The sequence below is a fragment of the Oncorhynchus masou genome, chromosome 28 (genome assembly GCF_036934945.1).
Source record: "Oncorhynchus masou masou isolate Uvic2021 chromosome 28, UVic_Omas_1.1, whole genome shotgun sequence".
In the NCBI taxonomy this organism is placed as follows: Eukaryota; Metazoa; Chordata; class Actinopteri; order Salmoniformes; family Salmonidae; genus Oncorhynchus; species Oncorhynchus masou.
The window spans coordinates 71,032,632-71,060,629 of NC_088239.1; the positions used below are offsets into that span (position 1 = coordinate 71,032,632).

The 27,998-nt window shown below is 41.6% G+C and overlaps 2 protein-coding genes across 2 annotated transcripts in view; one reads left to right on the forward strand and one right to left on the reverse strand.

The window, feature by feature from the left end:
- LOC135518179 (rho guanine nucleotide exchange factor 28-like) overlaps nucleotides 1-4,777 on the reverse strand; it is a 109,563-nt gene extending 104,786 nt beyond the window's left edge. Inside the window, 1 exon segment of the mRNA XM_064943133.1 lies at nucleotides 4,527-4,777. The gene's annotated coding sequence lies outside the window, so the exon portion shown is untranslated.
- An 8,582-nt stretch (nucleotides 4,778-13,359) lies between these two features.
- Nucleotides 13,360-27,997, forward strand: LOC135518180 (ankyrin repeat family A protein 2-like). Its single transcript, XM_064943134.1, has 9 exons — nucleotides 13,360-13,470; nucleotides 14,109-14,512; nucleotides 14,661-14,819; nucleotides 14,969-15,034; nucleotides 15,244-15,341; nucleotides 18,806-18,931; nucleotides 19,058-19,124; nucleotides 19,395-19,475; nucleotides 20,213-27,997. Exons 2-9 carry the CDS (start codon nucleotides 14,230-14,232, stop codon nucleotides 20,266-20,268), a joined length of 936 nt encoding a protein of 311 aa, XP_064799206.1. The 5' UTR covers nucleotides 13,360-13,470; nucleotides 14,109-14,229; the 3' UTR covers nucleotides 20,269-27,997.
- The last annotated feature ends 1 nt before the right edge of the window (nucleotide 27,998 follows it).

Consider the following 27,998-nt stretch of genomic DNA (forward strand, 5'->3'; position numbering starts at 1 on the left):
TACAAAACATTAGGAACACCAGCTCTTTCCATGACATAGACTGACCGGGTGAATCCAGGTGAAAGCTATGATCCCTTATTGATGTCACTTGTTAAATCCACTTCAATTAGTGTAGATGAAAGGGAGGGTTAAAGAAGGATTTTTAAGCCTTGAGACAATTGAGACATGGATTGTGTATGTGTTCCATTCAGAGGGTGAATTAGAAAAACAGAATATTGGAGTGCCTTTGAACGGGGTCTGGTAGTAGGTGCCAGGCGTACTGTTTTGAGTGTGTCAAAAACTTCAATGCTGCTGGGTTTTTCACGCTCAACAGTTTCCCTTGTGAATCAAGAATGGTCCAACACCCAAAGGACATCCAGCCAACTTGACACATCTGTGGGAAGCAATGGAGTCAAAATGGGCCAGCATCCCTGTGGAACGCTTTGGACACCTTGTAGAGTCCATGCCCTGACGAACTGAGGCTGTTCTGAGGGCAAAAGGGGTCGTGCAACTCAATATTAGGAAGGTTTTCCTAATGTTTTGTACACAGTGTATGTAAAACACTGGACAATCTCGCTTTTTACTGCCTCAGGCCTTTAAAAAGAGCTGTCATTACACAATAAAAGGCTCTAAAACAACATCAAAACAACCCCATGTGATTCACCAGAAGATTCTGACAGGTGATAAACTGAGTGGTGTGCTGGAGAGTTGTCACGGTGTTGTGTTGTCTCTCTTGTCATGATGTGTGTTTTGTCCTATATTTGTATTTTTATCCCAGCCCCCGTCCCCGCGGGAGACCATTTGCCTTCTAGTAGGACGTCATTGTAAATAACTGACTTTCCTAGTTAAATAAAGGTAAATAAAATCAAATAAAAAAATGAATAGCACTGTCCTTTTCACTTACTATAGCTATTTTGTCAATAAAGAAAGTCCTGATGCCGCAGGCTGGGGCATGATCCTCCTGATCCTGTAACAGGTACTACTATTATCTGGTATTGTCCATCTTTGTGTTGTCATTATCATGGAACTGTCATTATGATATTATCATGATCATGGTATCACCATTATGGTATTATCATTATCATGGTAGGATCATGATCATGGTATTGTTATTGTTATTATCATCGTTTTATGATTATAATGATATTTTTATTATCATGGTATTATCATTAGGGTATTATCATTATCATGGTATTGTCATTATCATGGCTGTGGGGTCAGATAAAAAAAAAACTATGGATAGAAAAGTGAACTTCCATAATATGAGTGTTGGGTAACCTATTATTAGGGCTGGGAATTGCCAGGGAACTCATGATACGATATTATCACAATATGATGCGATATGTATTATGTATTATAATTCTATATGTATTGTGATTTTTTATGTATTATGATTCGATACTGCAACTTTATTGTGATTCAATGTTCCAAACATATTGCTCACTATATGTCTGCTGCAGAGGAACAAAAGAGATCCATGGAAAAACATGTTTTGGAAGTAAAAGTGCTGAAAACCTGCCGGCACACATAAAACATTTAAAAATATGATGGAGAACAAACTATAGGATGAGAAATACCTAAGTTTTGGTACGACCAACTTGCACTAGCTAATAGATAACTTTAACTACCTAGCAAAAAATATATAGAGATATTTTTACAAATCACTACTTGTCGATATAAAATAGGCTAAAATAATATTGCGATACTCTACTGTATCGATATTTTGCCCCATCCCTACAGTTTATGTGTGTACTGTGTAGGGTGGCTGTTTGTAAGCTCAGGACAAGTAGTGTGTGTATCCTGGCCAGATGAGCCATGTGCTGCCATATAGGAGTTAGAGAGGGACTCCCTGCTTTATTAGCATGCCTATTTTCCTATTAGGCCTTAGCCTTTGGGTTACACAACACACAGGATAGGTCCCAAACAGAAACACACTCCACTCTCCTTGAAAAAGACCTAACACTGACCCTTGACCTCTCTACCTCTTCAGTGTGTCTGTGTGTAACAAACCAGACACTAGGACTGGCCTTGAGGAGACTAGCTAACGTGAACAATGAACAGCACACAGTAGAGTACAAAAACGTCAAAACCAGAAGGAACACTAGTTTTGACATCTGGTCATGTGCCAGAAATATTTTCAAATGTGAAGGTCCAGAGAGGTCAAGTGTGAACAAATCTGTTTCCTCTCACATGATATCACCCACATCAACCGTACATCACCTGAACAGGTAAATCTTGATTTCACCATACTATTTGGTAATTAGAAAATGTACTAGCTCATTGTCTTTGGCACATTGGCCTCTTAGGTGTGGTTGTAAGATTGTTCTCAGGAACACCCAGCTATATACTCAGTTATGCATTAGAGAATGATTAAAGTCCCCTGAGAAAAGGATGCAAGGTGGAATGATGACAATGTAACACAGCTGTCAAGAGAAGCACAACAGAAGTCCTCAGTCTAGGAAACTAATAGCTTCTAACCCCAAGCCATAAGGCTGCTAAATAATTAGTTAAATAGTTAACAAAATAGCTACCCGGACGATCTGCATTGACTGTTTTTGCTCTAACCTTTTTGTCTCATCACATACGCTGCTGCTACTGTTTCATATCTGTCATATCTGTTTCATATCTTCATATCTTTCACTTTATGTACATACAGTATCTGCCTCTACCCCTGCACATGGTCTCAGTACTGGTACCAAGAAGGTTATTAAACAGCATGGTCGTTACACAGGTTTACCTTGTGTTGGGAATAATAAAAGGCCACTCTAAAATGTGCAGTTTTGTCACACAACTAAATGCCACAGATGTCTCAAGTTTTGAGGGAGAGTGCAATTGGCAGGAATGTCCACCAGAGTTGTTGCCAGAGAATGTAATGTTAATTTCTCCACCATAAGCTGCCTCCAACATTGTTTCAGAGAATTTGGCAGTACGTCCAACTGACCTCAAAACTGGTTACCAAGTGTAACCACGCCAGCCCAGGACCTCCACATCCGGCTTCTTCACCTGCGGGATTGTCTGAGGAGTTTTTCTGTCTGTAATAAAGCCCTTTTGTTGGGGACAATTCATTCTGATTGGCTGTGCCTGGCCCCCTAGTGGGTGGACCTATGCCCTCCAAGGCCCACCAATAGCTGCACTCCTGCCCAGTCATGTGAAATCCATAGATTAGGGCCTAATTTATTTATTACAATTGACTGATTACCTTATATGTACTGTAACTAAGTAAAATCTTTGAAATTGTTGCATGTCACGTTTATATTATTGTTCAGTATATATAGCCAAGTTATCATTACTCGTTGTGCATTTATTATTACTTGAATTATTAATTGTTTAACTTTTCTATTGTTTCTCTATTTTCTTTCTCTCTGCATTGTTGGTCAGGGCCTGTAATGTAAGTAAGCATTTCACTGTTAGTCTCCACCTGTTGTTTACGAAGCATGTGATGAATAAAATGTGATTTGATTCGATTTTTGTAGACAGTATAACCTATTAAAACTACGGCTTAACTGTTTGTGTTCCTCATAAGTGCTCCATTAGCTCACTTTTTGCAACCTTTTATAAGATAGCTGATATGGAAATATGATGAATTTTATGGTTGTGGAAATGTTATCTATTTTATGTTATTAAGGAGCAGGTTTCAATAGAATATGGTACCTATTTTCCGACAGAACAACTACACAGATCAAACAATCATCTAACATTTCACTCTCATCATCATCCTCCTCCTCGCCCCATTCCCCTCCTCCTCCTCCCTCTCATCCGCCTTCTTCCTTCCTCCCAGTGAACCAGAGAATGTGGAAAATAACCTTCTCACGCCAGGTCAGTTCAGGCCACCAACAGGATATCATTTCATAAGAGGAAGGAAGTGAAACAGCTCTTAGATAATCAACAATACACATAATGCCTTATAAACACTTTCACTACACTCTCAAACATGGATCCTTATCCAGGGTAACGGAACCAATGACCTTCGCTAACAATACATTAGGAACTGACACATTTTTTTGTTATTGTATTGCATTAGTTACAAAGTGATGAACAAAAACCTGGTTGGACCTAAGTACCCAGAAAGAACAGCGCAGGATGTCAGTGGCAAATAACTGCAGAGGTATGGAAGAAACCTTGAGAGGAACTAGACTCTAGAGAGAGGGAGCCCAACCTCAGCAGTAGTCGACACTTCATTATACAGGTGTGATTATATATTTATAAGGCATTGTATCATCAACATCATCCTTCTATAGACGCAGTCAGCTGAACTATGCCAATGTCCTATTGAAAGAGAAGTGCTTGAATTTTGAGTGGCATCAGAAAGCTATGCAGAAAACAAGTAACGTTCGTTCAGCATCTTCATCTTGTACCTCTATCCTCTGCTCTGCTCAACAACTTTTAGACATGTTAGATAATAGTGACTTATTTTCAAGAATCCCTTCATCAATGTTGACAAAGAGACATCGCCTACGTGTAGGCTATGTTTCGATATTGTCTGGATATATTTTTTGAGTAGGTGTCAAGTAGGTGTCAAGCGCTCGTGTTCTCGGATTTGACATTACCTGAATCGTCCGCAATCTGCAGTTAGACCTTGCTTCCTGTGTGGAAAGTTGAGCGACACTTTCCAATGTATTTTCTCCTAAAAGTCTGATGGTTTAGTCATTTTCCCAATAAGCAATGGTAATAAAAACGGAGAAAAATAAGCGAATCTATTCTGTGAAGTCTTCCGTTCGGTAAGAAGAATGTGGTCAAACTTTATTTTTGGAGAAGTGGGTTTTCCAAAGCACGGCTGCCAGGCTTCGTTCAATCCGTCCTGTCCTCCACCCCGCGCCACGGTCCAGCCCCTCCTCTATCCGTGAAGAGGCAGGTCTCTCCTCGCCCGTTCACGGTCCACGGCGAGAGCCACAATAACACGGTCACGTGTCCACAGACCTGGATGAGATGGGAGAAATGACGCAACTTGATAGAACCCTTTTCATACACAGGTGAGGTTGTGATGAGTGGGAGTCTCTTTGCCATGTACATAGAATAGAATAGAATAGTATAGTATAATAGTATTGAATATAATAGGTTCCCTTATCACTACCTTCTGAAGAAACAATAGTATTTTGAAAATGTTAAAACTGTTCCCAAAAACGGTTGTTTTGTTACAGTAGCCTATTGCATGGTAAAATGGTAGCCTAATTAATAAGTAATAACATAAGAATGAATCTGTATGGAACAGTTTATTTCCATGGGTAGCTGGATGAATATGCAATCCAAAACACTAAATATGCATGGGTAGTGAATGTTGCACTTTCTATTGCTCTGCTTGGCCTTCTATAAGGTCCACTATAAGTGACCAGTCTTGGAGCCTCCAACCCCCAACCATACTGAAAACAGATATCTTGCTGTTCTCCACTAACTTGTTGCTGCACTCGTGTATACAAGGTCATACTCTACTAGTGACCATAGCAACAGGGGAGGAAATGAAAGGGAGACCAAATGGAGTGCCCGCCTTTCCTGCTCTTTAGCCATTAACTAACATTGAGCAAATATCGAATGGAGAATATCTTTAGTTTAGGCTACAGCTCATAGGCAACAGCAACAGGAGCAGCAGTAAAACCATCATTTAACATCAGCCTATGAGTATTCCTACAACGCATAGGGGGGCTGGGGAAACAGTTGAAGACCAGGCAGAGACCACTGCAGTTGTACCATTGAGGATAGCTTGTAACCTAAATTGTCTGCAGCAATTCTTCAGCTGAGTTAATGAAGAAATGTGTGAAATGTATGGCAACACCAAAGGTGGTGGCTAAATGAAGATAGTTCACTCAGTCCGTGTACCATTGGAGAGAAAAAACACAAATGCAATAGCAGCTGGGTCTGGTCTACTTAGTTTATTGACTTTCATTGAACCAGAAAAAAAAGTGAGTGGGGTGTCTCTCTTCCTCTTCCATCTCTGACAACACTTAATTCATTAAGGTGATTAGACTTAACAAGGTCTGCCATCTGCAGGCAACATGATTCATATGCTACCTGTAGAATAATAGTTTTTTTTTTTACCAAAGGCCAACATGTGCATATGATGATATATGACTGCATATACTGCATAATACATTGTTTTCTCATAGGCTTCTCTTATACCCAGCATCTGAAAAATGAACTTTTTAAATATTTTTGTTTAAAGACAAAACTACACTTTCATATGTTGTTAGTAAAATCAGATTTGCCAACTCATTGTATGAGACACGTTCAATAGCAAAAAGTTTAGTTCAGTTACTCGTCATGAACTCGATTCAAGTGCCGGTATGTCAAATTGGTCTATACTGTCCCCCAGTGGTGATTAGATGACATCATATACTGGGATCAAATGCCCGAGCTGCAGATATACCCCCATTTACCCAACACCGATACAACCTTGAGGAAAGACCTTGGGTAAAAACTGAAATTTAGATGAGTTTAACTTCATCTTACATCCATTGACATGTTTTATTTGTTATTAAGGTTAAATAAATTAAGACATGTTTATGTTATCCACATGTATTTGTCATACACTATTTAAAAAACACAGTTCTCTATTAGCCTGGGTCCCAGTTGGTTTCTGCATCAGCAAAATGTTGGTTTTGTTGACACATCCACAGTATATTGTGGTTGTGGCATCTTCCAGACACATACATGAGTGTGCACCAATAATCAGATTTAACATCATTCTGTTACGGGGGTGGAGTAGGTGAACCCAAGTGCAGACTCAGAAGAGGAGACAGTGATGAGGTATTTATTGAAAAGAGGGGGGTACAGGCCAGGGGATGCTCGGGCGTGTAGCAGGGAACCAGGAACTGAGGCTGCGGCTGGTGCAAAGGAAGCAGGGGCAGGGTAAGCAGGTCCGAGGCGGAATCCAAGGAAGCATTAGAGCGGAGGTCCAGGGCAGGGAAGCAGGACTTACGAGACAATGGGACTGGCGACAGGGACCGGAGTCAGAGCGAACCAAACTGTGGTGGAGAGAAAAGCAGGATCAGGTTAGGGAAACGTGGCACCACAAGATAATAAGCTCTATGCAAGCACAACTGGCTTGACCTGAAGACTGACTGAGCAGAGGCTATAATCTGACAGCATGGAAGAGGCAGGGCTGAGTATTTGTAGAGGTCTTGATTATGGAACAGGTTGCAGCTGGTGGGAATCTGCTCTGACTCCAGCACACCTGTCTCCACTCACACAATCAGATACACCCACACAGAGGGAGAGAGCACTGGGGGTGTGGCGGCAGGTTAGGGAGACACAGGATGAGAAGTAGAGGGCGTGGCAGGGGCAGATGTAACACATTCAGTCAGGTAGAGGGTTGCGGTTTACTAGACATCATTCAGTCAGGTAGAGGGTTGCGGTTAACTAGACATCATTCAGTCTGGAAGAGGGGTGTGGTTAACTCAGCATCCTTCTTTCAATAGCTAAGCGACAGGTAGCCTAGTGGTTAAGCGTGTTGGGCCAGTAACCCAAAAGGTTGTTGGTTTGAATCCCAGAGCCGACTAGGTGAAAAATCTGTCACTGTGCCCTTGATCAAGGCACTTAACCCAAATTGCTCTAGATACACATGTCTGCTAAATGACTCAAATGTTAGCTGAGTTAACATGCAAGTCAGTAGGCTATTCTGTAGATGGTGTGAGGTGTATGAGTTATGGTCACAGCAGGAGGGCAGACTTATCGTCCATCGCATGCTGGGGAAATAAGGTGACTCGGGCTTGAGTTGCGTGTGATAAGTGACATAGATTTTGGAGCGAGGTGATTTGCTCCATGCTATTGACCTGGAAGCTTTTTATCCTGCTGGCCCCTGGTGTCCCGTACTGCGCCAGTGGCAGGCCACAACCCCTGATCTCCCTCATTAGAGACTCTGAAAACAAACAGACAACTAAAAAACAGTACAAAAGAGGATCCTGTGATGGTGCAATTGGTTCATTAACTTAATTGAGACAGTGTAAAAGCTATCCCTATCTCTCTTGGGATGCTGTACATTTTTATTCATAGAAGGCTGGAAAAGAAACCATTTCTCTCATTCTCAACTTTTCGTGTTCAGACTTATTTTAGACCTACAAGGCTTTTCTCATTGATCAGACAGCATGTTATAAGTGTATGGAATATATTGTGTATGAAATAGTTGACTTCTGACCTAAAGTTCACGTTTTTCATTCATGTAGGGGTAATCAGTTTTCAAGTAGTGGTAATCTCTGCTTTAGACATGCACAATATGCCTTGGATGAACAGTGTTTTTCACTTTAAAATGAGGTGTGAGGCCTCAAGTGAAACTACAGTGATACATCATTGTGAGTGCATTGTTATAATATTTGCTTTATTTGTGTGTAAGCATGCAGAAAGAGAAAGTATGCACAAACAGCAAACAAGTTAGAGGTTACTTAATGAATGTCAATAGTCAAGATTATGGGCCTAATGAAATGCATAAATACTCCAGGGGCTTGAAAACCGTTTTCATACAGCACAGCAGCAAATCCTAATCATGTAGTCAGGAAATCTCCACTTTGCAGCAGCTTTGCATACCTAAAAATAAACAAACAATGAAAGCAAGGCCACATAAGAAATAGAAGTCAACCAACACTCAATAGAAGGTGAAACGGATCTATTAAATCTACCATGGCTTACTTTCCTAGAGAGGCATCTTTTGGTTAAGAGGAAATTATGTAGCCTAATGAATGTGCCATTGACTATTTAATATGTCTTATGATTTGCATACAGTTAGTTTCAGGAAGGCGTAATACCAGTAACACCCAGACATTGTTGTGACAAAACACCTGACTAGAATGGGTTGTTATTAACAAACTATTCAGTGACCACATCTCAATGGTCAATTAAAATACAAACTATTCACCATGACCATACAAAACAATCTGTATTACTCAGACATAAACAACCCAGAGAAAGAAAGCTGTGATATGATATATGTTGATAGTTGTTGAAAAGTGTGTAGCAGAACAACTGATTGCCCACCTCAACAACAGCCCCTTCACATTACACTCCATGCAGTTTGGCTTCAGAGCGAAACACTCCACAGAAACAGCCAACTGCTTTCTTCTGGAAAATGTGAAGTCCAAGATGGACAAAGGGGGTGCTGTTGGGGCTGTGTTTCTGGACCTAAGGAAGGCTTTTGATACTGTTAACCATGAGATTCTCATCACAAAATTGTCAACTTTTCCCCTGATGCCTTGAGATGGATGAAATCATAGCTTGAAGGCAGAACTCAGTGTGTCAGAGTGAGCAATGAGCTGTCGCCCTATCGTAGCTATGATGTGGGCGTGCCCCAAGGGTCAATACTGGGGCCCCTCCTGTTCAGCCTGTACATTAATGATCTGCCTTCTGTCTGTACTGGGTCTGAAGTTCAAATGTATACAGATGATACAGTGATATATGTGCATGCAAAGAGCAAACAACAAGCTGCACAAGAACTCACTACTGTAATGGTCCAGGTTACAAAGTGGCTCAGTGACTCGTGTTTGCATCTCAATGTGAAAAAAACTGTTTGCATGTTCTTCACAAAGAGGGCAACAGATGCTACTGAGCCAGATGTCTATGTGTCAGGGGAGAAGCTCCAGGTGGTATCCGATTTTAAGTACCTTGGCATCATACTTGATTCCAACCTCTCTTTTAAAAAGCATGTGAAAAAGGTAATTCAAATAACTAAATTCAACCTAGCTAATTTCTGATTTATACGAAATTGTTTGACTACAGAGGTAGCAAAACTGTACTTCAACTCTATGATACTCCCCACTTAACATACTGCTTGACTAGTTGGGCCCAAGCTTGCTGTACAACATTAAAACCTATTCAGTCTGTCTACAAACAGGCTCTCAAAGTGCTTGATAGGAAGCCCAATAGCCATCATCATTGTCACATCCTTAGAAAGCATGAGCTCTTGAGTTGGGAAAATCTTGTGCAATACACCGACGCATGTCTTGTATTCAAGATCCTTAATGGCCTGGCTCCCCCTCCACTCAATATTTTTGTTAAACAGAAAACCCAGACATATGGCAGCAGATCCACAAGGTCTGCCATGAGAGTTGACTGTATAGTTCCCCTAAGGAAAAGCACCTTTAGTAAATCTGCATTCTCTGTGAGAGCTTCCCATGTCTGGAATACACTGTCATCAGACACACATAACTGCACCACATATCACACTTTCACAAAATGCTTGAAGACATGGCTAAAGGTCAATCAGATTTGTGAACATGGTCCCTAGCTGTGTGTTGCCGCTTTCCATGTTGTCTGTTGTCTGTAGCTTGTGAGGTGTGGAAACACTTTGTTGCTTTTATGAATTTTGTCTTGCTGCTTTTTGCTCTATGTTGCTCTGTCTGTATGCTATGTCTTGCTTGTCCTATGTTGCTATGTCTTGCTTGTTCTATGTTGCTATTGTCTATATTGTAATTGTTTTAATAACCTGCCCAGGGACTGCGGTTGAAAATTAGCCGGCTGGCTAAAACCGGCACTTTTACTGAAACGTTGATTAATGTGCACTGCCCCTGTAAAAATAAAAATAAACTCAAAACTCAACTCAACTCATTTAGCTGTTGATACTTTGTATCAAATCAGATTTCCACAGACAGAGAAATCCAATAATACTTATTGTCTATAGGCCTATTGATCCCTGACCAAAACTAGTAACCATGTCCTGCAAAAATGTTATTCAATTATTCATACATTTTATGAGCTAAGTGAGCTGCATTGTAAGTGCCCTAGCCATATCAAGTCAGGCGTTATTTGTCACATGCACTGAATACAACAAATGCAGACCTTACCGTGAAATGAAATACAAGTTAAGGGCTTGTATTTATCGTGAAATACAAGCCCTTAACCAACAGTGCAGTTCAAGAAGAGTTAAGAAGATAATTACCAAATAAACTAAAGTAAAAAATAATCAAAATGAACACAATAAAATAACAATAACATCCATGTCGTCAGGGGTACCGGTACCGAGTCAATGTGCGGGGTACAGATTAGTTGAGGTCATTTTTATATGTAGGTGGGGTGAAGTGACTATGCATAGATAATAAACAGCGAGTAGCAGCAGAGTACAAAACATATGGAGGGGGGTCAATGTAAATAGAAATAGTCCGGTGGCCATTTAGTAAATTGTTCAGCAAAGTTGTTCGGAAAGTATTCTGACCCCTTGACTTTTTCCACAATTTGCTTACATTACAGCCTTACTTAAGAATGTATTACTTTTTTTGCTACATCAATCTACACATAATATCCCATAATGACAAAGCGAAAAGAGGTTTTTATATATTTTTGCAAATGTATTAAAAACGGAAATATTACATTTACATAGGCATTCAGACCCTTTGCTATGAGACTCTAAATTGAGCTCAGGTGCATCCTGTTTCCATTGATCATCCTTGAGATGTTTCTACAACTTGATTAAAGTCCACCTGTGGTAAATTATATTGATTGGATATAAGGTCCCACAGTTGACAGTGCAAGTCAGAGCCAAAACCAAGCCATAAGGTCGAAGGAATTGTCCGTATAGCTCCAAGACCGGATTGTGTTGAGGCACAGATCTGGGGAAGGGACCCAACAAATGTGTGCAGCATTGAAGGTCCTAAAGAACACAGTGGCCTCCATCATTCTTAAATGGAAGAAGTTTGGAACCACCAAGACTCTCCCTAGAGCTGGCCAAACTGAGCAATCAGGTGAGAAGGGCCTTGGTCAGGGAGGTGACCAAGAACCTGATGGTCACACTGATAAAGCTCTAGAGTTGCTCTGTGGAGATGGGAGAACCTTCCAGAAGAATAACCATCTCTGCAGCACTCCACCAATCAGGCTTTTATGGTGGAGTGGCCAGATGGTAGTGGCCAGACGGAAACCACTCCTTAGTAAAAGGCACATGACAGCCTACTCGGAGTTTGCCAAAAGGCACCTAAAGACTCTCAGATCATGAGAAACACGATAATCTTGTCTGATTAAACCAAGATGTAACTCTTTGGCCTGAATGCCAAGCGTCATGTCTGGAGGAAACCTGGCACCATCCCTACGGTGAAGCATGGTGGTGGCAGCACAACCTGCTTTAGAGCGTTCAGGACCTCAGACTTAGACGACAGTTCACCTTCCAACAGGACAAAGATCCTAAACACACAGCCAAGACAACACAGGTGTGGCTTCGGGACAAGTCTTAATGTCCTTGAGTGGCCCAGCCAGAGCCTGGACTTGAACACTGATCGAACATCTCTGGAGAGACCTGAAAATAGCTGTGCATCCAGCCTGACAGGGCTTGAGAGGATCTGCAGAAGGAATGGGAGAAACTTTCCAAATACAGGTATGCCAAGCTTTTAGTGCCATACCCAAGAAGACTCAAGGCTGTAATCGCTGCCAAATGCATAGTAAATACTAGCGGTTGGAATAGAGAGATGTGCCCCAAATTCCCTGATCCGGACAGGGGTCTGGCTGTAAAAACGCCTCGACAAAAACAAAAGTGAGCAGTGGTTAATTTAAGCATACACTCTAAGGCAGGACTTGACATATTAGAGTGAAATATTTGTCATATCCCCCTAAATCAGATGAGCATTTTGCAACTTTGACCAGTGAAGGGGAACCTCTGACCGCCTCAAACAAATGCGTAATTCCAGATTATTCAAGCAGAAATTACACTTCAAATGGCGAGATGAACAGATTTTGCAGCACAAAGGAAACACTTAAAATAGCAAGCTTGGTCAATGCATGTTTTTAATTGGATCTGAATGGTACCATATACATTTATACATACTGTACCTTTCTCACTCCATTTTAGAATGAAATTATCAACATAACATTTAACAAATCAAAGATTAAATAAACACCTACCACACTTCTGCCTGGTTCTATTTTCCTTGATAAATTTAATAATGAAACATTTCATTTGATACATGTAGGTCAAGGAAAATATGTCATTATTGTTCTAAAGAACCTATGGACTCAGAAAAAACTTTGCATAAACCAACTTTTAGCATTTGACCAAACTGTGATCTCTAGTCTCACAGCAGTGTAACCGGTGTAAGTGTAGCCCAATCTATTATTCAACATTTTGTATTAAAAGGGATTAAACAAACACTGCAAAATGTCATGGTAACTTTAATTCAACATGATTCAGGTTTTTGGCTCTGACACAGGTAAAAACACAGGTCCCCAAGACCTCAACGATTTTGATGCATAGGCCTACATGGGGCCTTTTGGAAATCTCAATATTCTACCCACATTTTTAGTCCGTAGCCTGTATCTAATTTAGAGGTGGAGTTATTTTAGTTTAATTTAACCAATTCATCCATTAATTTAAGTTAAAATACAAAAATCTGCTTTAATAGGTCTTTCACTAGAATAAATAATTGTTTTCTGAATAGCATCGTTCACCCATACCTTTACAATTAAATCTGTCACATGTAGAGAAAAAAACATTGATCTGAAGAAACTGCTCATGCGCGAGAAACATCAAAACAAGCACAAAGCCAGCTGTCAAATCGTTGCAACACCGGCGAACATTACACAATGTGTTACTAGGTAAGATATCATTATGTATTATTGTGACTCACCTTACTACGGTTTCATTTGTGCTTGTAATCAGTACGTTAGTTTGCTTGTAAGGGATTCTGCTGGGTCTGTTAGATAGCTAACCATGCTAGCTAGCTAACACTAAGCCAGAAAGACAGAAATACTTCAGACTTGGTTAGCTAGTTAGCTCTCGTTCACCCAAGAGGGCATATCTTGGGCTAGTTAACAATAACGTTAGCTAGACAGTTGGGTTTCGTAAGTCGAACAGAATTTGGTTGAAGGTCCAAGAATTAGCTAGCTAGCTCTTTTAAAACTAGCAAGTTGCATAGACAATGCTTGTCTCAACTGATGCGGAATACAAGCTTTCGAACTTGTTTGTGCACGCATGCTGTTATTTAGGAATGATCATTGTCTGTTAACTTACAACCCCACTCTCTCCTGTTGGATTTATGCATATCACTAACGTTACCCATTTTATTTTAATTGTTGACACTTAGACAGTAGTAATTCATGATTGTTGTAGTATTAAATATGATTTTTTTTTTTACAAAAGAGATCAGCTTTACATGCTTAAATTGATGACATAGGCACACACTAACTTGAATTAACGTTACAACATTCTGATATTGCTTTTGTATCCATTCAAGGCTTTTAGACGCATCTTCTATTGGAGACCGGATGTGGTGATCAAAGCGTTTATTTACCAGATAGATCACATCCACCCAGCGCAGAGTTGACCCTCTGACTCACTGTGTCACTGCCTCGGTCATGGACACAGGTTCAGTAGCAGGTAGGACCAGTTCGGTCTCCGAAGAGATGGAGGGGATATGTGTGATGCCAGATATGAGCAACATCAAGTCAGAACACCCGGGTGGGAGTGTGGACGACACAGGTGCACAGAACGTGGCCATGGGGATCAAGTTCATCCTGCCCAACCGCTTTGATATGAACGTGTGCTCAAGGTTCGTCAAGTCGCTCAACGAGGAGGACAGCAAAAACATCCAGGACCAGGTCAATTCCGACTTGGAAGTGGCGTCTGTTTTATTTAAAGGTACCAACTGACGACCAAGTGTTGATGCACTCTTTATTTGTATTACAATGTGATTTCCATATTTGACCCCAGAAAATCAGAGGAGATATTTTGCTCCTCAATTGAGCTGAGCTGATGGTTGATGCTATCTCTCTTTTACCTCTTTCAGCCGAGTGTAATATTCAGACGTCGCCCTCACCAGGGATACAAGTGCGTCATGTTTACACCCCATCCACCACCAAACACTTCTCCCCCATCAAACAGTCGACAACACTCACCAACAAGCACCGTGGAAACGAGGTGTCCTCCACTCCTCTTCTGGTCCACTGTAAGTACCTGAGCTCATCCTAAACTAAAAAAAGTTTGTCACATGTCACTTACCCTCTTAAACATAGACTACAACCTAAAATGTACTTGACTCTAACATTGAATTATGGCTGCTTGACCTCTGACATGTGACTTATGCCTTCTTTCCAGCCCTGTCCATTCACCAGCTGGCAGCACAGGGAGAAATGGTGTTCTTGGCCAGCAGGATTGAACAAGGTGGCAATGTCCCTCCGGGTGGAGTTGTATTTATATCTGTTTGTTAATGGTATATTGATGTTGGGCTCGTTACAACCATGAACAGTCACATAATTAACAGTTGGTAAGATAAGAATAACATTTACTCAAATGTCTCTAAAGGGCTTCACAGGTTGACGAGAAATATGTAAAACATGTTACTGACCGCTTTGACGTTTGTATCGCTGTAGAGACCGTGATTAACCTGCAGGATGAGGAAGGCTTCACCCCCCTGATGTGGGCCGCAGCACACGGACAGATAGCTGTCGTAGAGTTCCTGCTCCAGAACGTAAGAACAACAACATGTTGAGACATGCACTATACACTACCGTTCAAAGGTTTGGGGTCACTTAGAAATGTCCTTGTTTTTGAAAGAAAAGCACTTTTTTTCTTTCCATTAAAATAAGATAAAATTTATCAGAAATACAGTGTAGACATTGTTAATGTTGTAAATTACTATTGTAGCTAGAAATTGCTTTTTTTAATGGAATTTCTACATCGGTGTACAGAGGCCCATTATCAGCAATCATCACTCCTGTGTTCCAATGGCATGTTGTGTTAACTAATCAAATGTTATAATTTTAAAAGGCTAATTGATCATTAGAAAACCAAAGGACAAGTACATTCGTGTCTAGTTTGAAAAACGGACGCCTCACAAGTCCTCAACTGGCAGCTTCATTAAATTGTACCCACAAAACACCAGTCTCAACAGTGAAGAGGCGACTCCTGGATGCTGGCCTTCTAGGCAGAGTTGCAAAGAACAGCTCTAGTTCACCCAAGAGCGAGCCTATCTTGGGCTAGCTAACAATAACGTTAGCTAGACAGTTGAGTTTCGTCTTTATTATTTCCTTAGACATATTAGCTAACTATCAGTAATCGTAAGTCCGACAGGGATGCTGGCCTTCTAGGCAGAGTTGCAAAGAAAAAGCCCAATCTGACTGGCCAATAAAAAGAAAAGATTAAGAAGGGCAAAAGAACAAAGAGACTGGTGTTTTGTGTTGAGACTGGTGTTTTGCGGGTACTATTTAATGAAGTTACTCCCGTCACAGAAAAGCGCAAATTGGCCCTAACCAGAATAGAAAGAGGAATGGGAGGCTCTGGTGCACAACTGAGCAAGAGGACAAGTACATTAGTGTCTAGTTTGAGAAACCAAAGCCTCACAAGTCCTCAACTGGCAGCTTCATTAAATGGAACCCGCAAAACACCAGTCTCTGTTTCTGGACATTTTGAGCCTGTAATCGAACCCACAAATGCTGATGCTCCAGGTACTCAACTAGTCTAAAGGACAGTTTTATTGATTCTTCAATCAGAAACAACAGTTTTCAGCTGTGCTAACATAATTGCAAAAGGGTTTTCTAATGATCAATTAGCCTTTTTAAAATGATAAACATGGATTAGCTAACACAACATGCCATTGGAACACAGGAGTGATAGTTGCTGATAACGGGCCTCTGTACGCCTATGTAGCTATTCCATGAAGATATCTGCTGTTTCCAGCTGCAATTGTCATTTACAACATTAACAATATCTACACTGTATTTCTGATCAATTTGATGTTATTTTACTGGACAAAATGAGCTTTTCTTTCAAAAACAAGGACATTTCTAAGTGACCTCCAACTTTTGAAGTGGTGTGTGTGTGTATATACAGTGGTGTATATACAAAAGTATGTGGACACCCCTTCAAATGAGTGGATTTGGCTATTTCAGCCACACCCGTTGCTAACAGGTATATAAAATGGAGCACACAGCCATGCAATCTCCATTGACAACATTGGCAGTAGAATTACCTTACTGAACAGCTCAGTGACTTTCAACGTGGCAATGCCATAGGATGCCACCTTTACAATAAGTCAGTTCGTAAAATGTCAGCCCTGCTTGAGCTGCCCTGGTCAACTAAGTACTGTTATTGTGAAGTGGAAAGTCTAGGAGTAACAACCGATCAGCCGTAAAGTGGTAGACCACACAAGCTCCCAGAGTGGGACCACCTAGTGCTGAAGCACGTAAAAATTGTCTGTCCTCGTTTGCAACACTCACTACCGAGTTCCAAACTGCCTCTGGAAGCAACGTCAGCACAATAACTGTTTGTTGAGAGCTTCATGAAATGGGTTTCCATGGCTGAGCAGCCACACACAAGCCTAAGATCACCATGCACAATGGCAAGTGTCGGATGGAGTGGTGTAAAGCTTGCCACCATTGGACTCTGGCGCAGTCATCTGGCAGTCCGATGGATGAATCTTGGTTTGGCGAATGCTACCTGCCTGAATGCATAGTGCCAACTGTAAAGTTTGGTGGAGGAGGTCTGTGGCTGTTTTTCATGGTTCGGGCTAGGCCCCTTAGTTGCAGTGAAGGGAAATTGTAACGCTAGAGCATACAATGACATTCTAGACGATTCTGTGCTTCCAACTTTGTGGCAACAGTTTGGGGAAGGCCCTTTCCTGTTTCAGCATGACAATCCCCCAGTACCAAAAGCGAGGTCCATACAGAAATAGTTTGTCAAGATTGCTGTGGAAGAACTTGACTGGCCTGCACAGAGTCATAACCCCATCAGACACCTTTGGGATGGATTGGAACCCTCACGTAGAGTAGGCTAAACTGGATAACCTAACCTCTATCAAAATAAAAAAGATGGCGGAACCGCAAAAGTTCTTCTGTGCAAAGGTGTTTATTTACAAGTGATTCCGGAACAAAAAACAACAGTACTGCCATCAACGTCTACCTTATGGGACAGCTTAAAAACAATGCTGCCCCATCCACAGCTCAATCCAAAACTGCCTTTTCATGACTGAAAGAGAGGCTCCTTTTGTAGGGCTAGCCCCTCCCCTCAGAACATTTAACCCTAATTAATTAGTCAATTAACAATACAAACCTACATTTTCCATGAACTAAACATACTAAAGGATATACATTGCAACACGGTTTTAAACAATATCACAACATAACATTTTCAACATTACATCACTACTGACAATATCTTTCAATATGCCCATATGCATTAATGAGCCATTTGGGACAGGCACTATAAAGCCAACTCAATTCCCTTAGCTCGGGTCCTTTTCCAGCATACCCGGAAGCTACAGAGATGGAGAAAGAGGAACAGAACAAACAAACAATGCGCTCATCCACAACATTGATAAGTATAATAATTATTGTATCTCTCAAATATGAACATTGACAAGTGTGAAATGCATGCACCAAGACAGAAGTTAATTTGTGTGTCGACCCACATTGTTAACTTATCTTATAATGGCGCAGTGAGGAGTGATGAATATGTGTGTGCGTGAAAGAACCAAATGCTGCCCGCGGCCAGTGACGGACTTCTACGTCACAGGAACGTTGACTGCGAGCCAGACCTAGTACCCCCAACATCAGTGCCTGACCTCACTAATGCTTGTGGTGAATGGAAGCAAGTCTCTGCTGCAATGTTCCAACATCTAGTGGAAAGCCTTCCCAGAAGAGTGGTGGCTGTTATAGCTGCGAGGAGGGGACCAACTCTATATTAATGCCTACGATTTTGGAATGAAATGTTGGGCAAGCATGTGTCCACATACTTTTGGTGATGTAGTGTAACAACCCAGCAAATGACTATTTCAGAGATATGCAGCATACAGTCAGATACTGTTACCTAAAATGTACATAAGACAGGAAAACACCACAAACAACATTAACATACTGTATACAGTATGTATTGTTGAATCCGTTTAGCCCAGACGCTTTTCTCACCATGGGTCTCTTCCATGTCCTCTTCCTTTAGGGAGCGGACCCCAACCTGTTGGCTAAAGGCAGAGAGAGCGCTCTGTCTCTGGCCTGCAGCAAGGGATACACAGACATCGTGAAGATGCTCATCGACTGTGGGGTGGATGTCAATGAATATGACTGGGTAGGAATGTTACATCAGGATTTTCATCTGTATTCTTGTGTATGGCTTAATTTTAATGTACAGTATGTCAAACCAATCATAGAGCAACATTTGTTCATGTTGAAGATTTCACTCTTACGGTTTCAGAACGGAGGGGTTCCCGTTCTCTACGCTGTCCATGGAAATCATTTGCGTTGTGTGGAAATTCTCCTAGGTAAGAACTGCCTGAGGGGCTGGAGCATGTACAGTAAGAAATGAAGCCCTGACTGACCTTCCATTCAGCAGACTTACTGTACTAACCAACCGCATTGGTTGCAACTGTCACTTTCTAGATGAATGATTCTATGACTTTTATTAACTGAGACAATATGTTGTGTTAAAGGCTTGGTCTGCACTGATTTTGATGAGATATGTTGCTTATATTTAGGCTGTGTTGATCCAGGCAGGTCTGTAATCTGACATCTTCCATCCTTTCCTGTCACAGAAAGTGGCGCCGACCCCACCATTGAGTCTGACTCTGGCTTCAACGCTATGGATATGGCTGTGGCAATGGGCCATAGGAATGGTATACAAATATGCATCTCATACAGATCATATTTAGGCTATATACTTTTCATCATGAAGAACAAGTTCAAATATCATGACTAAAGAGGTCTTGTAGTCTAGCCATACATACATAAAGTGGAAATATAGCATTTATTTATTTGTGTTATGCCCGGTCTACTTTCATGAAGATATTGTGCAGCGAGATTACTATCTTGGTATTTGGTGAGTTCCTTCTAGTCCGTGTATAACAGTAATCCCTGCCCTCCCCCCACATCCCCTCTTCCACAATCAGATTTCTGTGTTTTGATACAATTATGCAAATGAGGCCATCTTAGCAGGATCTCCTCTGATTCTAACAGTCTGTTCCACTAGGATCAGAAGTAAACTTTTTTTTATAGTGTTGTGTATGCCAAGGATAAACATGTCATCTGTTATGGTATCAGATCCCACTTTACAAACCATGCTCAAAGTAAGCCCAGTAGCTGTTAAGATTTCATGACTTGGATGTTTGTCCTATGGTATGAACAGAGATTTAACGTTTAAAATGCTGGTATTTTGGCGCTGTAACTTTAACTAACTAGCATTCCTATTTACATTTAATGAACCCTACCAGATACTTGCCTTTTTTGTTTGCGCAATACTCAAACTTTCAGACATTTGCTTTTCATTTTTTTAAACTTCTAAAACCTCAATTTTTTGCATGATCTCTGTGCAGTAGTAGGCTATGGCTGAAACATGTCTCTCTTCTCTGACCAGTTCAACAGGTGATGGAGGCCCACCTACTGAAGCTGCTGATGGGGATCAGAGAGTAACCCTTTAACCTGGGGCACAAGAGGGACTACCTGTGAATGGAAATACGGTGGACACCATAAAGAAAAGAGAAATAAGGCTGAGGATGATTGTGGATCATATTGAGACTTATCTGTTAGGGTGAAGCACAGGTATGAATGGTTTTGATGAAGCATGTGAGTATTTATAGAGACATGCAACTCAAATGTGTCAGTTTCAGGCCACCGTTCCGGGTAGATGCCCTTTTCTTTGAGTTTCGTTTGTTACGATGTAAATAAGTTTTGAGCCAAATGTAAAAGTAGTGCTTAAACCCGACTGTCTGCTCTAATCATGCATTGATATCAATGGAAGATTTTTGTTAAAGTGCACAATTTTCATTTGAGAATTTTGCTCCTCAAGTAACGGGTAAACACTATAAAGTTGGGATGAAATTAAGTAGGTCAAATGGATTGCTGTGGGAAAAATGTGTGGATGCTTCTGTAGGTAAATGTTTTAATTTGTTTTTGTTTATGACTGACTTACATTGGAGGAAATGAGTTGTTTTCAAGGAAAAAAGAAACCGCACATTGCTCTTGATAGTATCACTGATATTTAATAAGCTTACGTATCGGCCTCACGGCCCTCGTCAGAGCTTTTGTGATTTTATTTTAAATTAGCACCCTTATGTAGACCTCGCCCCACCAACCCATTTCGATGTGTGGAACGGATGTGGGTGGCAAAGGGGAAAACAAATAAATGCTACCAAATTTATACAATTTGCATTTCATAAATATTACGTCTTAAACACGTCTGTAAAACCACAATGAGGACATAGCAAGTTTTCATTAATCATTGGGTACATCGTAGGAAAAACATAGGCATTTCATCATTAAGTCCTTTAGGAAATAATGTTTGGAGGTTGAAAATCCCAAAACATTCTCTTTTACTCCGAGTATTATTAATATCACCTCCCCTGTCTGATATCTTAACTTTCTCTATGCCACAAAATCTAAGGTTGAAAGGTCATTAAAGTGTACTGCGACTGGATAATCCCTGTCGTTTCTCCTGATTGAACTTCTATGTTCACTAATTCTCTGTTTGAGAGAGCGGGAGGTTTTACCGACATAGCAGAGCCCACGTGGACATTTAATAATGTAAATAACATGGGTGGTGGAACACGTAATTTATTTAGAACTGTTTTCCTGTGTGTGGGTGACGGAAATATTCACACTTCATCATATTGTTGCACTGTGCACATCCTCTGCAATCAAAATGGTAAAAAAAGAAACAGCTTAACAAGAGCACTTTCTCAACCAAAAATGTTGCTAGGACTGTCTGGGAGTAATCTAAGTGGGGAGGGGGAAACTAGATGTTATTGGCAGAGAGGTTTGGAACTACTTATTCTATTAATGGATTTACTGCCTGGTGATGTCATAGGCAGGCAAACTCCACCCACCAAAACAGGCTGAAATTTCAGGTAGTCTTTTAAAACAACTCTTACACTACAATTGCATAATTTTCACAGTATTATTCCAACCTCAATGTGGAAAGATATATTAAACACAGGAAAATAGTAATGCATCATAGCTACAATAAAGACTACAGAAAAGAAGACGGGCAGAAACTGGTTCTCCGATAAAATCCTTGATACCACTTGGCTACCTAAGCTCACACGTTATTGGGTTGTGCCTCGCGCAAGTGCCTGCCGTCAAGTCAAAGGCACTCAAATAAAATTGTATTGGTCACATGCACATAATGCTTGTGTTCATAGCTCCAGTGCAGTAGTATCTAACAAAACAAAGTTGCTTTGGAGCTAGAAGCAGAGCTGCCATGTCTGTCGTCATCTCCTTGTTTTTTACGAAAATTGAAAACATGTCAGTTTGTCACTTTTTGTAAATTTATTTTTATTATTTTACCTTTATTTAACTAGGCAAGTCAGTTAAGAACAAATTCTTATTTTCAATGACGGCCAAGGAACAGTGGGTTAACTGCCTGTTCAGGGGCAGAACGACAGATTTGTACCTTGTCAGCTCGGGGATTTGAACTTGCAACCTTCCGGTTACTAGTCCAACGCTCTTACCACTAGGCCTGAATGTACTTTGGTGCGAAAATTGCAAATCAATCCCAGTACTTTACCGAGGTTGGGGTAATAACATGTTCAAATACTTTAAACATTGTCTCGATTCTAGGTTGTGCCTTTAAATTGTGAAAATTAACGAAGGAAGAATTTGTGATTTCTCTCATTGACTTCTCAAACCCCGGACTGGTCTGCTTGTCAAGCGTTCCCGGAAGTCTCGTGATGTTGCACCTCGGTTTATAAACTCAATGTACTAGATAGGGGATAACACACTATTACATTTCATAACATTTAAACTATTACCTGCACTCCAGATCGTCAAATCAGTCAATATGGTATGGGCGTATTTGTCTAGAACACATTCATCTGTTTATATCATGACAAAGTATATATTACGCTTAGATGTGCTCAATCTAAAACTGCACCAAATTATTCAATTTAATTTCCCCTTCAAATACCATCTCGGGCCGTTGTTGCCATACCAACGTAATCTGCACTCGCTCTGGACAGAGACGAAATGTAAACTGAACTCTTGAGATACTCTTAAATGTGTTTAGGCGATTATACAGCAAGCAAGTTACATAACATGCTGAATTTGACACAGTTGAAGTCGGAAGTTCACATACACCTAGGGGGGAGTCATTAAAACTCGTTTATCAACCATTCCACAAATTTCTTGTTAACAAACTATAGTTTTGGCAAGTCGGTTGGGACATCTACTTTGCGCATGACAAGTAATTTTTCCAATAATTGTTTACAGAGATTATTTCACTATATAATAATTCACTATAATTCACTGTATCAGAATTCCAGTGGGACAAAAGTTTACATACACTAAGTTAACTGTGCCTTTAAACAGCTTGTAAAATTCCAGAAAATTATGTCATGACTTTAGAAGATTCTGATTCTGACACCATTTGAGTCAATTAGAGGTGTATTTCAAGGCCTACCTTCAAACTAAGTGCCTCTTTGCTTGACATCATGGGAAATCAAGACCTCAGAAAAAAATGGTAGACCTCCACAAGTCTGGTTCATCCTTGGGAGCAATTTCCAAACGCCTGTAGGTATCACGTTCATCTGTACAAACAATAAGTACGCAAGTATAAAAACCATGGTATCACGCAGCCGTCATGCCGCTCAGGAAGGAGACCTGTTCTGTCTCCTAGAGATGAACGTACTTTGGTGCGAAAAGTGCAAATCAATCCCAGAACAGCAAAGGACCTTGTGAAGATGCTGGAGGAAACCGGTACAAAAGTATCTATATCCACAGTAAAACGAGTCCCATCTCGACATAAACTGAAAGGCCGCTCAGCAAGGAAGAAGCCACTGCTCCAAAACCGCCATAAAATGCCGGACTACGGTTTGCAACTCTACATGGGGACAAAGATCATACTTTTTGTCCTCTGGTCTGATGAAAGAAAAATAGAACTGTTTGGCCATAATGACCATTGCTATGTTTGGAGGAAAAGGGGGAGGCTTGCAAGCCAAAGAACACCATCCCAAATGTGAAGCACGAGGGTGGCAGCCTCATGTTGTGGGGGTGCTTTGCTGCAGGGGGGACTGGTGCACTTCACAAAATAGATGGCATCATGGGAAGGAAAATTATGTGGATATATTGAAGCAACATCTTAAGACATCAGTCATAAAGTCAAAGCTTGGTCGCAAATGGGTCTTCCAAATGGACAATGACCCCAAGCATACTTCCAAAGTTGGAAGCATACAACAAAGTCAATGTATTGGAGTGGCCATCACAAAGCCCTGACCTCAATCCTATAGAACATTTGTGGGCAGAACTGAAAAAGCATGTGCGAGCAAGGAGGCCTACCAACCTGATTCAGTTACACCAGCTCTGTCAGGAGGAATGGCCCAAAATTCACCCAACTTATTGTGAGAAGCTTTTGGAAGGCTACCTGAAACGTTTGACCCAAGTTAAACAATTTAAAGGCAATGCTACCAAATACTAATTGAGTGTATGTAAAGTTCTGACCCACTGGGAATGTGATAAAATAAATAAAAGCTGAAATAAATCACTATTTTGACATTTCACATTCTTAAAATAAAGTGGTGATCCTAACTGACCTAAGACAGGGAATTTTTACTAGGATTAAATGTCAAGAATTGTGAAAATTTGAGTTTAAATGTATTTGGCTAAGGTGTATGTAAACTTCCGACTTCAACTGTAGGTATTATAGTGTGTTGTATTTATTTTTTATTTCACCTTTATTTAACCAGGTAGGCTAGTTGAGAACAAGTTCTCATTTGCAACTGCGACCTGGCCATGATAAAGCATAGCAGTGTGAACAGACAGGCTTTAGGGATGATCAGTGAGATACACCTGCTGGAGTGCGTGCTACGGGTGGGTGTTGCCATCGTGACCAGTGAACTGAGAAAAGGCAGAGCTTTACCTAGCATGGACTTATAGATGACCTGGAGCCAGTGGATCTGGCGACGAATATGTGGCGAGGGCCAGCCGACTAGAGCATACAGGTCGCAGTGGTGGGTGGTATAAGGTGCTTTAGTAACAAAACGGATGGCACTGTGATAAACTGCATCCAGTTTGCTGAGTAGAGTGTTGGAAGCTATTTTGTAGATGACGTCGCCAAAGTCGAGGATCGGTAGGATAGTCAGTCTAGGGTAAGTTTGGCGGCGTGAGTGAAGGACGCTTTGTTGCGGAATAGAAAGCCGACTCTAGATTTGATTTTTAGATTGGAGATGTTTGATATGAGTCTGGAAGGAGAGTTTACAGTCTAGCCAGACACCTAGGTACTTATAGATGTCCACATATTCTAGGTCGGAACCATTTCAGGGTGGTGATGCTAGTCGGGCGTGCAGGTGCAAGCAGCGAACGGTTGAAAAGCATGCATTTGGTTTTACTAGCGTTTAAGAGCAGTTGGAGGCCACGGAAGGAGTGTTGTATGGCATTGAAGCTCGTTTGGAGGTTAGATAGCACAGTGTCCAAGGACGGGCCAGAAGTATACAGAATGGTGTCTACGTAGAGGTGGATCAGGGAATCGCCCGCAGCAAGAGCAACATCATTGATATATACGGAGAAAAGAGTCGGCCCGAGAATTGAACCCTGTGGCATCCCCATAGAGACTGCCAGAGGACCGGACAGCATGCCCTCCGATTTGACACACTGTAGTTGGTGAACCAGGCAAGGCAGTCATCAGAAAAACCGAGGCTACTGAGTCTGCCGATAAGAATATGGTGATTGACAGAGTCGAAAGCCTTGGCAAGGTCGATGAAGACGGCTGCACAGTACGGTCTTTTATCGATGGCGGTTATGATATCGTTTAGTACCTTGAGTGTGGCTGAGGTGCACCCGTGACCGGCTCGGAAACCAGATTGCACAGCGGAGAAGGTACGGTGGGATTCGAGATGGTCAGTGACCTGCTTGTTGACATGGCTTTCGAAGACCTTAGATAAGCAGGGCAGGATGGATATAGGTATGTAACAGTTTAGGTCCAGGGTGTCTCCCCATTTGAAGAGGGGGAGGTTTTGCAGCTCTTTCAGAACATCTGCTATCTGGATTTGGGTAAAGGAGAACCTGGCGGGGCTTGGGCGAGTAGCTGCGGGGGGTGGAGCTGTTGGCCGAGGTTGGAGTAGCCAGGAGGAAGGCATGGCCAGCCGTTGAGAAATGCTTGTTGAAGTTTTTGATAATCATGGATTTATCGGTGGTGACCGTGTTACCTAGCCTCAGTGCAGTGGGCAGCTGGGAGGAGGTGCTCTTGTTCTCCATGGACTTCACAGTGTCCCAGAACTTTTTGGAGTTAGAGCTACAGGATGCAAATTTCTGCCTGAAGAAGCTGGCCTTTGCTTTCCTGACTGACTGCGTGTATTGGCTCCTGACTTCCCTGAACAGTTGTATATCGCGGGGACTATTCGATGCTATTGCAGTCCGCCACAGGATGTTTTTGTGGGCAGTCAGGTCTGTTCTTAGTTCTGCATTTTTTTAATAGAGCATGCTTATCTAAAATGGTGAGGAAGTTACTTTTAAAGAATGACCAGGCATCCTCAACTGGCGGGATGAGGTCAATGTCCTTCCAGGATACCCGGGCCAGGTCGATTAGAAAGGCCTGCTCACAGAAGTGTTTTAGGGAGCGTTTGACAGTGATGAGGGGTGGTCGTTTGACTGCGGCTCCGTAGCGGATACAGGCAATGAGGCAGTGATCGCTGAGATCCTGGTTGAAGACAGCGGAGGTGTATTTGGAGGGCCAGTTGGTCAGGATGACGTCTATGAGGGTGCCCTTGTTTACAGAGTTAGGGTTGTACCTGGTGGGTTCCTTGATGATTTGTGTGAGATTGAGGGCATCTAGCTTAGATTGTAGAACTGCCGGGGTGTTAAGCATATCCCAGTTTAGGTCACCTAACAGAACAAACTCTGAAGCTAGATGGGGGGCAATCAATTCACAAATGGTGTCCAGGGCACAGCTGGGAGCTGAGTGGGGTTGGTAGCAGGCGGCAACAGTGAGAGACTTATTTCTGGAGAGAGTAATTTTTAAAATTAGTAGTTCCAACTGTTTGGGTATGGACCTGGAAAGTATGACATTACTTTGCAGGCTATCTCTGCAGTAGACTGCAACTCCTCCCCGTTTGGAAGTTCTATCTTGACTGAAAATGTTATAGTTGGGTATGGAAATCTCAGAATTTTGTGTGGCCTTCCTGAGCCAGGATTCAGACACGGCAAGGACATCAGGGTTAGCAGAGTGTGCTAAAGCATTGAGTAAAACAAACTTAGGGAGGAGGCTTCTGATGTTGACATGCATGAAACCAAGGCTTTTTCGATCACAGAAGTCAACAAATGAGGGCGCCTGGGGACATGCAGGGCCTGGGTTTACCTCCACATCACCCGCGGAACAGAGGAGGAGTAGTATGAGGGTGCGGCTAAAGGCTATCAAAACTGGTCGCCTAGAGCGTTAGGGACAAAGAATAAAAGGAGCAGATTTCTGGGCATGGTAGAATATATTCAGGGCATAATGTGCAGACAGGGGTATGGTGGGGTGCGGGTACAGCGGAGGTAAGCCCAGGCACTGGGTGATGATGAGAGAGGTTGTATCTCTGGACATGCTGGTTGTAATGGGTGAGGTCACCGCATGTGTGGGAGGTGGGACAAAGGTGGTATCAGGGGTATGAAGAGCGGAACTAGGGGCTCCATTGTAAACTAAAACAATGATAACTAACCTGAACAACAGTATACAAGGCATATTGACAGATACATTAGCAAACCACCCCAGAGAGCAGTGCATTATAGGTTTTGTAGTCAACTAGAATTGCAATGGATTTCCACAAAGACTTTGATACCAATATTATAACGACAAATTGAAACGTTTCACCAAAAAATATTGTTTTCACAGTGGTATCTAACACTATTATAGGAATTAGTGGCTTGGTTTATCCCTTTTTAGTGTGATGCACAGATTCAAGTCATTTGGACAGTTGACAAAGGGCCTTTTGAAGGTACACTACATGGCCAAACGTGGACACCTGCTTGTCGAACATCTCATTTGAAAAGCATGGGCATTAATGAAGTTGGTCCCCCCTTTGCTGGTCTAAAAGCCTTCAACAATACATGTACTGTATACAGTATGTTAATGTTATTTATGGTGTTTTCCTGTCTTATGTACACTTTAGGTAACAGTATCTGACTGTTTGCTGCATATCTCTGAAATAAAGTAATTTTCTGGGTTGTTACACTAC